Here is a 15,431-nt window from a genome sequence, read left to right as displayed (position 1 = left end):
ATAGAAAATACTGAACACAATAATCAAGATAGTAGTTTTACGTACAAAACTCAAGAACATATTCCTTGTGGGTTTGGATATATAGTTGTAAGGTATGATGGGAAAACAAACACTCCTGTGATTTACAGAGGTCCCGATGCAGCGGGAAAGTTCCTAGAATATCTACAAAATGAAGAGAGAATAATCAGGGAAAAATTATCGTGTAAGATACCCATGCGTATGACGAGGGATGATTGGAGTGCTCATAAGAAGTCAACGAGTTGTCACGTTTGTAATAAACCCCTGGATGGGGATTCTGTAAGAGATCATTGTCACGTCACGGGTAATTATCGGGGAGCCGCTCATAACGAGTGTAACTTGAAACTAAAAATGAACTCTCAAACAATACCCATCCCCGTTGTGTTTCATAACCTTAGGGGATACGATTCACATCTCATTATGCAAGCTATCTCGAAGACCGACGGCGGTTTAACATGCATTCCTAATAATATGGAAAAATACATATCGTTCTCGTGTAATGGGCTTAGATTCATAGACTCTGTACAATTTCTGTTATCTTCCTTGGACAATTTAGCTAATGCGAACAATCCCGATGACTTCACGATAACAAATAAATATACCGATAAGATAACTCGTCATTTGTTGCTGAGAAAAGGTGTATATCCTTACGAATATATGGATGGTTGGTCTAGATTCGAAGAAACTGAATTACCACCCCTCGAATCATTCTATAGTAACTTAACAGAATCTAGAATAACAGATGCTGATTATGAACACGCTCTGACGGTCTGGGATAAATTAGGTTGTAAGAATTTAGGTGATTATCACGATCTGTACTTAAAAACCGATGTACTGTTACTAGCCGATATATTCGAGATATTTAGAAAGACATGTTTCAAACAATACGGCTTGGACCCGGCATGGTACTATTCCAGTCCAGGACTATCGTGGGATGCATTGTTGAAGAAGACCGGCGTAGAACTAAAACTACTCACAGATTACGATATGCACTTGTTTATTGAGAAAGGATTAAGAGGTGGTATATCGATGACAGCTAAAAGGTATTCTAAGGCTAATAATAAATTAGTGGAAGGATACGATCCCAGTAAACCCAACACACACATATTATATCTCGACGCCAACAATTTGTACGGATGGGCTATGAGTCAACCTTTACCCATGGGTGGTTTTGAATGGGTCGATGATATCAATGTGAATAATATTCATAATATCCATAATAATGATATCGAAGCGAATAAAGGGTACATACTAGAAGTTGACTTGGAATATCCAAGTTCGTTACATAAAGATCATAACAGTTATCCGCTAGCTCCCGAAAGATTAATGGTTAATAAAGATTGGATGTCGGAATATCAACGCTCCTTGATGGGTAATAGTAGGTTAGCTAACGTAGAAAAACTCATACCAAATTTGATGGATAAAACAAAATATATAGTTCACTACAGAAATCTCCAGTTGTATCTATCGTTAGGTATGGAACTTAAGAAAATACACAGAGTTCTAAAGTTTGATCAAAGCCCTTGGATGGAGCCCTATATAAGGTTGAACACAGATTTAAGAAAGATAGCTACCAGCGATTTCGAAAAGGATCTGTATAAGCTCATGAATAACTCGGTATTTGGTAAAACTATGGAGAATCTAAGGAAGCGTGTTGATGTTAAATTAGTCAGATCTAATGAGGAAGAAAGACTCAGGAAACTTATAGCCAGCCCGGCTTTTAACAGAAGCAAGATATTCGATAACGACTTAGCCGCGTTGCATATGCAGAAGAGTAATATAAAATTTAACAGACCGGTGTACGTTGGTATGAGTATTCTGGACTTGTCAAAACACTTAATGTATGACTTTTATTACAACGAACTTAAGAAGCAATACAGCGATAGATGTGAGGTGTTATATACCGACACAGATTCGTTGTTGTTGGAAATACAAACCGAGGATGTGTATAAAGATATGGCAGAAAAAATAGATATGTACGACACGAGCGATTACCCAAAAGATAATCCACTGCACAGCGTTGTAAATAAAAAGGTGTTAGGTAAGATGAAGGATGAATGTGCTGGGACCCCTATAGTGGAGTATGTGGGATTAAGACCTAAGATGTATTCTATAAAGAAGTCTGATAATGGAGAGATAAGAAAAGCTAAGGGTGTTAAGAAGTATGTTGTAAAAAAGCATATCAAACACGAACAGTATAAAGAATCATTATTTAACGGTAGAAAGTTCAAACATGAGATGAACTCTTTAAGAAGTTACAATCATAGGATATATGGATTAAGAATGAACAAGACATCATTATCCCCCTTAGATACAAAGAGATGGATTGATAATGATGGTGTAAATACCTATGCTTATGGTTATGGTGGTAATACTGTACCGTCGGGAACTATGAACAACTCTTCTCGTACAAATGCCCTACCCGGTCCATCTTGAAGATAATAAAGAATAGGCTCTCCTTCTTTCATAACCAATCGACTAATGTTATACATCTTAAGGGACCATATGGGATCGGTTGCGCGACGTAGGCCTCCTTCGAGTTCACCAGCCTGGTATAAATATCTTACCCTTACTCTATCCGGAAGTTTTCGTTCTTTACCTCTCCTCAGTGCTGAAGATTTGGAAGTCACGGATTTCATTTTAATAGCATCGGATGGTTTCTTCCCTATTAATCTCGTTACTTCATTATTCAGCGCTGATACAACGGCTGATAATCGTGTCACCCATTCGGTTGATCTCAATCGCTCGGATTTCATTTCGATCCCATACTGATAGCCAAACAAACGTTCCGCTAATGTCCTGTTAAATCTTTCGACGATAGCTTGACTACGGTGGGCCTCTCTTTCACCACGGACGATTTTGACATCGTTCTTTGTTAACAGTTTAGTTACTGATCCCATAAACTCGCGACCGGGATCTACTTGAAATAGCTTAGGCCATTTTAGCGGTCCGCGTTTATATATGCGACTCAGTGCATTAGCTACCTCTGTTGATTCTTTCGATGTTAATGGCTCAGCCTCTTTGTATCGACTAGCCACATCCACTACTGTTAAAGCGTATTTATACGTTTTGCGTTTTACCTTATCGTGGGGAAGAAACAAGAGGTCAGCCTGATGAACTTCATTCGTTGTAAAAATATCAAACTTCTTCCTCGGTATATAACGCGGTGCCGGTAAATATATTTGCCACATCGCTTGTTTCTTTAACCAATCCTTGGCCACATCTTTAGATACCTTAGCCGCGGTGGCTAATTTTTTTATTGCTCCTACACCTTTCCAATATCCTTGTGGGCTATAGTAAATTTTATCCATTATTAATTAATATTGATATTTCGTTTAATACAAATCTGGCTACAGTGGAAGTGAGCCAGAACCCTTATTACCTATAAAAATTTATATCATTGGCCCCAGGTGGTGGTGAACTGGAGCCAATTTAACTTAATCTCATGACTATCATTAAATCACATAATTCATTTTGACATAAAAAATTCCATCTGTAGTAACATTATAGGTATATAAATCCAGCTACAGTGGAAGTGGTCCAGAACCCCCATTACCTATACTACTCTAGCTCCAGTACTTACATAACCACTAACATAACAATAGCCACTTTCACCTATACAGTCACCAACAGCACAAGCGTCTTGCTTTGTTTTCCTTCCCAGCTTCTGTATTGTGTAAGTAAAAGGTTTCTTCTGTTTTAAGCTGGTTTTTAGTTGGTCACTGAAAAACTTAAAATAGTTGAAAACATAAACTAGTTCTTCATAATAAGTATACAAGTTATATCGATATCTTCAGATATTCGATACCTTCCCTCTTAATTTGTTAAACACTTTAGTTAAATCAAAACTAAATCTATAATCAATTTTAACTATTAATCATTACTTAAATACCATCTAACTACATGTGTGAATGCAGTATTTATGTATGTTTGTAGATTATGATTGAATGGATACATATGAAAAGGTCATTTTACATGTTCTTAATTCTATTGGCCATTTCCTTTTTCCTATGCGGCCTTATTGTTTCAATTTTTCTAGAATATGGCAATCGATGTTACGATGCCTGTGATCTGCCAACGCCATCTGCCAGTTGCCAGCTCATTGTCACACAGTGGTAAGTTATGTGTATATTCTGTGTATATTGTATTTATAGTATGTTTATATCATGGCAATTTGTAGAGGCGGTATTTATGTAACCGTCTTAAGTATTTTTAGTTGTAATTTGGCTTATAACCACAAGGGTAAGTGTAACTACTGCTCAGCATGTTTGATACATTAATGTAAAATATCAAGTATAAATAATGTTTATAGTATGCATAGCATATTAAATTGGATGAGCTGTTTATGCATTGGTGTGTTGAAACTATGTGATATGTTTGTTATATTTCATCTATTACATATTTTCATGGTATTTGTATACATACATAACAACTGGCGTATGTGCAAATAAAGTCATCTGTCAACTCACACCCCACTAGCCTGTTCTGTGTTTGCTGTCCTAGCCGGAGCCTTGCCCGCTACTGCATATGCACCTGTATGAACTAAACTGATTCAAAACCACACGCCACATCATTTTCCGAATATAAAACGGCAACATAACAGGAAAGATAAATATGATTTAACTTGTGTCCGTCACATACGATTTAGTTTAGTTTCTATGTGACGCTTTTATAAACCAAATAGAACCATCTGTACTATCAGCTTCAAATTACATGTAAATATAATATATTCTACCCTTTGAATGTCAGTGTCATTAAAACCTTTACAAAATGCTAGTTTCCTTGTCGTGATATGAATCACTATTTCCTTGAGTTTCATTCGAACAGTTTTTGGAGACTTCAAAAAATCCTTTTATAAAGGGCGTTGTAGTAATTTTATTTTATTTTTATTCACACCACTTCAAAAGATGGGGATGAGTAGATTCTGACCCAGTTGTCAAGTAAGTGAATTAATCATGCAAGTGAATTTGTCAACGTCTCGGTGTAGATTCTAGCACTATTGTAAAAAACGTTGCCATCAGTTATATACCGTCCTCAAACAAGGAAACAAAATGTTCAGCACTGCATCGGCCGCTTTCATTTCCTCGTGATATTTGTAGGGTGTTTTGTTATTAATATCCATATGCAGGTTGGACTCATATGGATGAATATTCAACTTCCTCAACATTTCGAACCAATAACGCTCTTTAGAATTGCATTTGGTTAAAAGGTTTAAATCCGATTTTCAACATGGCCACCACGGCAGCCATATATACCGTTTTTCGCGATAGATTCAATTTGTACCTACATTTTGGCAAAAGACACAATAACGTAAGTTAATTTAACTGTTGTGTATTACACCAATGACCTACAATAGTATATTCGTTCTTGCAGATTTATATATATGTAGGTATTGAGTGTTGATACTTTTGTCCTCAGCAATTATGCAATAAAACATTAGAAGAGCAATGTTGACAGTTGCTTTGTTACGTGAATGTCTTTGTTTTCATTTTCAAAAGTCAACTCTCGGTCCAGGTGAATACAGTGTCGAAGCGCTATTTCGTGTTATTATACTTGTCAGGGCTCAAAGTCTAAAAGTCTAACAGCCCTATTGCAATCATTCTGTTTATTATTATTTATTATTTATCATTCCCCCGTTTTCTTTTGTGTAATGCATTTTATCATTCTTCTCAGTATTTGTCTGCCAAAACATGCTCCTCTCAAACTATCATATCAAACCCTTACAAACTTTTAATACTTTGGTCCATGCACCACACAACAACGTAACAAGAAATTTATTCTTTATGAAAGGAAAGTTACCATGTAAAGCATTTTTTTAAATTTTCTGACATATTGTTATCGGCTGCTGAAGAAATTCTGTTCCTGGTCATGTGTCAACAGTCACCTGATGTGGCTGTCATATCGGATTCAACATGTTCAGAGCTTATTTGTTTTGTATTTTGTAGGTTAGATATATTCTGCAGTCGTTTCCTCCGAATCTAACAGCAGCAGTAGTTTTTCACAGATTGTTTCCGTACTGTCTACATCTAAAGACTGTAACCGCCTTTCGATATCTCGATTGGTTGAGGCCATCTTGGATTTTACTTCTGATCTAAAATTTATCATAAGGTAAATTGTATCTTCGTCTAGGAAAGCCTTTTAGATGCAAATTAATATTTCTCACACGATTACATTGCAAACCAGCTATCTGATCAGTTTACATATTATACATATTACATATTGGCATGAACCATCATCTATAGACTAGAAATTGTGTGTTCTTAGTTGTTTGCCAAATGTCACGTCGTTTGGTGGTCATATTGGAATGAACTCTGAATGCTTTAATTCAACCGCATAAAACACCATATATCTCAGAAGCTATTTGCCAAGCAGCTTTCGTCATTAGATCCTGATCAATTTCGACTGGTAGTGCCGCAGTAATAAAGCTTCAAACAAAACGCTACAGTTCCTACGTTGGCTTTAAGGCGGTGAACGGAGCTTTCAACGAATTTTATTTCCTCTTTTTTCGACACAATGTCGAAGCGTCTGTAAAAAAGGGAAATATCCTAGCAAATAACACGTGAGAATACAGATATGTGTTTATCCGTGGAAGGATATATGTGGAGTCACCACAGGCCTTCTTAGGTCTCCAGTGTACAGCATGGCTGAGTACCCAAGCCGGCCATACAGACAAAAGGACGTGGGAGGTTAGAAATAAAAGAATATGTTTTTATATATAATTCTGAAAGTCCATTATTGTAAACGTACGGGGTTTTGTTGTTGTTAAAAAGGTGACAATGAAATCCAAGTAACGGGAATAACTATGAACATTGTATACCTTATTCACCTAGAACCACATTTGTTTAATCTTGCTGGCTGTGCTTGGGGGATTAGTTGTTTTGATTTGAGATCATATGTTTTCCGAAATATACTTAAAGCCATAAATTTAGGCTTTGCTATAAATTGAGCTACACTTACAAAACACTTAGCTTATAAGTGTTAGGCCGGACAGCCTAACTGGCATTGTGCATTCTGGACAACCTTTATTTCGATACCGGAAGTCACAAAAGTCAAACAGGAAGTACTAACAACTAAGTTCCAATGTTAGCCTCAGCAATGACGCACGAAAGGTGAGCCTGTGTAAAAGGGTATCAACCTTTATTTGCTCGCATCAATATTTATTATTTGATGTTCTTCTTCCGGATAGGCGGTTGGTTGGTTGGTTTGTTGTTTAACGCCGCACTCAGCAATATTCCAGACAGCGGTCTGTAAATAATCGGGTCTGGACCAGACAATCTAGTGATTGATATCATGAACATTGATCCACGCAATTGGGACCGATGACATGCATCAACCAAGTCAGCGAGCCTGACCACCCGATCCCGTTAGTCGCCTTTTACGACAAGCATAGTCGCCTTTTAGGGCAAGCATGGGTTGCTGAAGACCTATTCTACCCCGGATCTTCACGGGTCCAGGATACGCGGAGGTATTATGCTCCATGACGCAGTGTTCATTTGCAGTCTAGAGCGAAGACATGTAGTTGGTGTCATGTGTGATCCTGAGACAGTGTCTCTTCGTAATTATCGTAATCATATTAATTTTAGATTGCTATATTTAACCAATTTTGACTTTTGAGTTAGATAAGACTGCCAATTAAACCTAATCTAGTACCCGTTTAAACATAAATCAAAGCTATCATAGAGTTCACATATTTGTCATGTTAAGAGTTATGTGGGAATTGTGGTGGATGGATGTTTAAGTATTCCATATAAACGTTTGGCTTTTATTACACATGACAGGCGATTACATTTTCACTGGTATAATAAAGATGGTTTAGCTATCTCTCAGTATACTCACAATTCCTGCTGTGACCACCCATGCACAGATCGCCATCCTCAGAACACTCCTTCAGTCCTTCAGGAGTCCCCGACTGATTCTCGTCACTACTGTCCTCGGTTGGCTTGTCACATCCGTTAAACAGCAAAATAAACGATAGGTGAATCATTCAGTCAAATGACAAGCAGGAAATATTTTTTATATGAATATAACTGGCAATAATGAAGTGGAAACTGAATATTTTCCGGATAGGTACACAAACAGATCGGGTAGTACACAACACATACACACACAGATTATAGAAATTGTATAGGAACGTTCACAACACGGACACAAAAACACATACACACATATGATATACAGTATAGGGACATACAGACACAAAGACACACAAAACATATGCACAGAACACAGACACACTCATACATAGACACACAGATACACGCGCGAGCACATACATACACCGTTACGTCATTACACATGCACACACACCGTAACATCACACATACACCGTCGCATCACACACACACCGTCACATCACCACACATACACACACACCGTCACATCATCACACATACACACACACCATCAAATCATCACACTCACACACCGACACATCATCACACATACACACACACCGTCACATCATCACACATACACACACACCGTCACATCATCACACATACACACACGCCGCAACATCATCACACATACACACACCGCCACATCATCACACATACACACCGCCACATCATCACACATACACACACCACCACATCACCACACATACACAGACACTGTCACATCATCACACATACACACACACCGTCACATCATCACACATACACACACCGCCACATCATCACACATACACACAAACCGTCACATCATCACACATACACACACCGTCACATCATCTCACATACACACACCATCACATCATCACACATACACACACACCGACATATCATCACACATACACACACACCGCCACATCATCACACACACACCGACACATCATCACACATACACACACACCGTCACATCATCACACATACACACACACACCGTCACATCATCACACATACACACACGCCGCCACATCATCACACATACACACACACCGCCACATCATCACACATACACACCGCCACATCATCACACATACACACACCACCACATCACCACACTTACACACATACCGCCACATCATCTCACATACACACACACCGTCACATCATCACACAAACACACACCGCCACATCATCACACATACACACACCACCACATCACCACACTTACACATACACCGCCACATCATCACACATACACACACACCGTCACATCATCACACATACACACACACCGTCACATCATCACACATACACACACACCGTCACATCATCACACATACACACACCGCCACATCATCACACATAAACACACACCGTCACATCATCTCACATACACACACCGTCACATCATCACACATACACACACACCGACACATCATCACACATACACACACACCGTCACATCATCACACATACACACACACCGTCACATCATCACACATACACACACACCGTCACATCATCACACATACACACACACCGTCACATCATCACACATACACACACACCGTCACATCATCACACATACACACACACCGTCACATCATCACACATACACACACGCCGCCACATCATCACACATACACACACACCGCCACATCATCACACATACACACACACGGTCACATCATCACACATACACACACACCGTCACATCATCACACATACACACACACCGTCACATCATCACACATACACACACGCCGCCACATCATCACATATACACACACACCGTCACATCATCACATATACACACACACCGCCATATCATCACACATACACACACACCGCCACATCATCACATATACACACACACCGCCACATCATCACGCATACACACACACACCGTCACATCATCACACACACGCCGCCACATCATCACACACTCACCGCCACATCATCACACATACACACACACCGTCACATCATCACAAATACACACACACCGTCACATCATCACACATACACACATCGCCACATCATCACACATACACACACACCGTCACATCATCACACATGCACACCGCCACATCATCACACATACACACACCACCACATCATCACACATGCACACACACCCTCACATCATCACACATACACACACCGTCACATCATCACACATACACACCGCAACATCATCACACACACACACACCGTCACACATCTACACACACCACCACATCATCACACACACACACCCTCACATCATCACACATACACACCGCCACATCACCACACATACACACCGCCCCATCATCACACACACACCGCCACATCATCACACATACACACACACCGTCACATCATCTCACATACACACACACCGTCACATCATCACATACACACCGCCCCATCATCACACACACACCGCCACATCATCACACATACACACACACCGTCACATCATCTCACATACACACACCGTCACATCATCACACATACACACACACCGACACATCATCACACATACACACATACCGTCACATCATCACACATACACACACACCGTCACATCATCACACATACACACACACCGTCACATCATCACACATACACACACACCGTCACATCATCACACATACACACACACCGTAACATCATCACACATACACATACACCGTCACATCATCACACATACACACACGCCGCCACATCATCACACATACACACACATCGCCACATCATCACACATACACACACACCGCCACATCATCACACATACACACACACCGTCACATCATCACATATACACACACACCGCCATATCATCACACATACACACACACCGTCACATCATCACACATACACACACACCGTCACATCATCACACATACACACACGCCGCCACATCATCACACATACACACACACCGCCACATCATCACACATACACACACACCGTCACATCATCACACATACACACACACCGTCACATCATCACACATACACACACGCCGTCACATCATCACATATACACACACACCGTCACATCATCACATATACACACACACCGCCACATCATCACATATACACACACACCGCCACATCATCACGCATACACACACACACCGTCACATCATCACACATACGCCGCCACATCATCACACACTCACCGCCACATCATCACACATACACACACACCGTCACATCATCACAAATACACACACACCGTCACATCATCACACATACACACATCGCCACATCATCACACATACACACACACCGTCACATCATCTCACATACACACACCGTCACATCATCACACATACACACACACCGACACATCATCACACATACACACATACCGTCACATCATCACACATACACACATACCGTCACATCATCACACATACACACACACCGTCACATCATCACACATACACACACACCGTAACATCATCACACATACACATACACCGTCACATCATCACACATACACACACGCCGCCACATCATCACACATACACACACATCGCCACATCATCACACATACACACACACCGTCACATCATCACACATACACACACACCGTCACATCATCACATATACACACACACCGCCATATCATCACACATACACACACACCGTCACATCATCACACATACACACACACCGTCACATCATCACACATACACACACGCCGCCACATCATCACACATACACACACACCGCCACATCATCACACATACACACACACCGTCACATCATCACACATACACACACACCGTCACATCATCACACATACACACACGCCGCCACATCATCACATATACACACACACCGTCACATCATCACATATACACACACACCGCCACATCATCACATATACACACACACCGCCACATAATCACGCATACACACACACACCGTCACATCATCACACATACGCCGCCACATCATCACACACTCACCGCCACATCATCACACATACACACACACCGTCACATCATCACAAATACACACACACCGTCACATCATCACACATACACACATCGCCACATCATCACACATACACACAAACCGTCACATCATCACACATGCACACCGCCACATCATCACACATACACACACCACCAGATCATCACACATGCACATACACCCTCACATCATCACACATACACACACCGTCACATCATCACACATACACACCGCAACATCATCACACACACACACACCGTCACACATCTACACACACCACCACATCATCACACACACACACCCTCACATCATCACACATACACACCGCCACATCACCACACATACACACCGCCCCATCATCACACACACACCGCCACATCATCACACATACACACACACCGTCACATCATCTCACATACACACACCGTCACATCATCACACATACACACACACCGACACATCATCACACATACACACATACCGTCACATCATCACACATACACACACACCGTCACATCATCACACATACACACACACCGTCACATCATCACACATACACACACACCGTAACATCATCACACATACACATACACCGTCACATCATCACACATACACACACGCCGCCACATCATCACACATACACACACACCGTCACATCATCACACATACACACACACCGTCACATCATCACACATACACACACACCGTCACATCATCACACATACACACACACCGTCACATCATCACACATACACACACACCGTCACATCATCACACATACACACACGCCGCCACATCATCACACATACACACACACCGTCACATCATCACATATACACACACACCGCCATATCATCACACATACACACACACCGCCACATCATCACATATACACACACACCGCCACATCATCACGCATACACACACACACCGTCACATCATCACACACACGCCGCCACATCATCACACACTCACCGCCACATCATCACACATCGGTATGGCCGAAATGGGGGCAACACAGGTCCAAATTGCCAGGTTTGGTTGTACACCACTGACAGTAGCCAGGCTGATTCAACGGTACAGGCAGACAAGGGAGGACACAGGACAGGCCTAGAACCGAACGACCCCGAGTGACAACACCACTGTAAGACGGTCAGATACGGTTAATTCACCTGCGAAACGGATTCGTAACGGCGACGGCGACGGCAGCAACAGCGTTGGGACATCCCATTAGCCAACGTGCAGTACTACGACGACTTCGTGCTGCTGGAATCCGAGCGTATCGTCCTTTCCGAGGAATGGTACTGACTGCTCAACACCGACGCGTGAGATTGCTATGGGCGAGGCAGGTTCGACGCTGGCAAATGAGAAAGTGCTGTTTACTGATGAAAGTCGGTTTAACTTGTTTCGAAATGACGGCAGAAAACGAGTTTATCGACGCAGGGGGGAACGTTTGGCTACGGCGTGTATTCGAGAGGTCCATCCATTCGGCGCGGGAGGTGGCATGGTGTGGGGCGGTATTTGTGGAGATCAGAAGATTGATTTGGTGATTAAACAGGGAAACAGTACAGAGATCAAGTGTTGCAGCCAGTTGTGCTTCCGTTCTTACAAAACCAACAGCAGGGGACATTGTTTCAACACAATGCCAGGCCCCATACTGCAAGACTGACTCGGAACTTTCTAAACCAGCAGAACGTTGACGTTTTGCCCTGGCCTGCCCACTCACCCGATATGAATCCTATTGAACATCTATGCGACCATCTTGACAGACAGATTAGAGCACGCCATCAGCAAAGTGACACTCTCGTTTACAAAGGCAGATAATTCAGGATTTGTCTATCTATGTTGTCTCATGTGGAACACACCACAAGTTAACGTAAACATATATGCATACATGTACATATAATGTAGTCCTTTTCTTTAGTTATAATTAAGTAGAGCTAATGAACTGATTAATCTATTCCAGAACGTAGTTCGATGACGCTTGTCTTGTCTGAAAGCATTGCTGAGGGTCTATTAATAGTATTTGCCCGGTGACCCTATCCTTTACAATATTATTGTTTGCATGGTCTCAAGTACCTATATTTTGTGAATATAAAACGGGTAAATATACACTTTAATTTTAAAAAGACCAACATCAATTATTGTTTTAATATCGGTCCATTGAATGCAAAACTCCAAGATTATTGTGGTGAAAATGTCTATTTTATATTGATCAGTAAATTTCATTCAATAAACATTTTCTGCGAAAATATATTGGAAAGTGAATTTTGGACAATGTTCAAATTATGTTACTTCTCTTCGAGATTGTAAACTCTAATGAGCATGGGAACCCATTTTTACTTGATTTTTCAAATAGCCATTCTCGAAAATACGATACGAAAATATGTGCTTAACTTTTGCTCTCAAAATATGAATAAATTGCTATGGAATACATCATTGAATGGAATACATCTATGTTGTTAATCATCTGTTTTTAAAGAATGCAATTATTCATTAGACAATATTTAATCACTTGTCAAATATTTGTCTTTCAGTAATATAGATAACCTAGGTGTTGTTTTGAAAACAAAACCAAACACATTTACTTTTGCCAGAAAAACATAAAACTATGCGGATATTTGATCACATGTATTTCCATGTTAAATCAACAGCTGCCCCTGAGTTATCAATAAGGTCACGGTAATTAGTATAGAACCAGCCGACACCTTCCGTTTTAATCCTTCCCAAATTATCGAAAAGGGATGTTGTTTCACACTTCTTCAGCATGGACTCGGATAGAAATATATTGTAAGCTATCGACTCCATAGTCATGTGGATCACTGTGGCGATTAAGAACATTTCTAACGTGATATCTTCTATGCGGTCTTCGTGGTTTTTTTAAGAGTCAATTTGAACGTAAAGCAGATTATTTGTTTGAAAAATATCTATGGCAAAGTATGCCGCCATCTTGGATGAAGATAACATAAACTTACGACAGGTATGGGGCTATCTTACGATAATCTTACGATATCTTAGGGCTACAATCGTTTCGCAGAAAATCTAGCTCATTATTATAGAAGTAATGCGTCTTAGCTAGAGCTTAAAAAGATAGACTCATCTTAATAAAAATGGGGCGCCTCAACTGATACTGACAAATTAAAAGACCAATTCATTTCAATACCATAAAATTAAAAACGATAATGTCTGTATCTGCATCGTCTAATTAATCTAGATGGATCTCACAACTGAAGCTAAAACATAAGAGACGAACTGATCATAATAGGGTTTCTCGCATCTGAGCTGGAACCAAAACATTAAAAGACTCATGATTCATTCATTCACATTATTTCATTATAATTGGCCGTAGCAAGTACTATCAGCGACAGCAACATCCCGGTATCAACATCAGCACAATGTCAGACTCGCCAACAGCTTTCAACCTCCACCACTAAAGTCTCCATCTAAAGCCTCCGACCCTACCACAATCCAACATAGTCCTGCCCCAATTCTTCTTTAAATACATAAAAGCGACAATACCCTTACCACATTCAATAGAAATTTCTTC

At 40.7% G+C, this 15,431-nt stretch overlaps 1 protein-coding gene across 1 annotated transcript in view; it reads right to left on the bottom strand.

Moving 5' to 3' along the window:
• LOC124119982 overlaps window positions 1-7,961 on the bottom strand; it is a 38,585-nt gene extending 30,624 nt beyond the window's left edge. The window contains exon 1 of the mRNA XM_048383812.1: window positions 7,855-7,961. Within this exon, the coding sequence (XP_048239769.1) occupies window positions 7,855-7,890 (36 nt within the window). The 5' untranslated portion in view covers window positions 7,891-7,961. The remainder of the gene's footprint in view (window positions 1-7,854) is intronic.
• Between the last annotated feature and the right edge of the window lie 7,470 nt (window positions 7,962-15,431).

The sequence above is a fragment of the Haliotis rufescens genome, unplaced genomic scaffold (assembly GCF_023055435.1).
Source record: "Haliotis rufescens isolate VD_foot unplaced genomic scaffold, xgHalRufe1.0.p SCAF_5, whole genome shotgun sequence".
NCBI lineage: Eukaryota > Metazoa > Mollusca > Gastropoda > Lepetellida > Haliotidae > Haliotis > Haliotis rufescens.
Note: the sequence above shows the minus strand (reverse complement) of the source record. Positions and strands in the feature narration are given on the sequence as shown.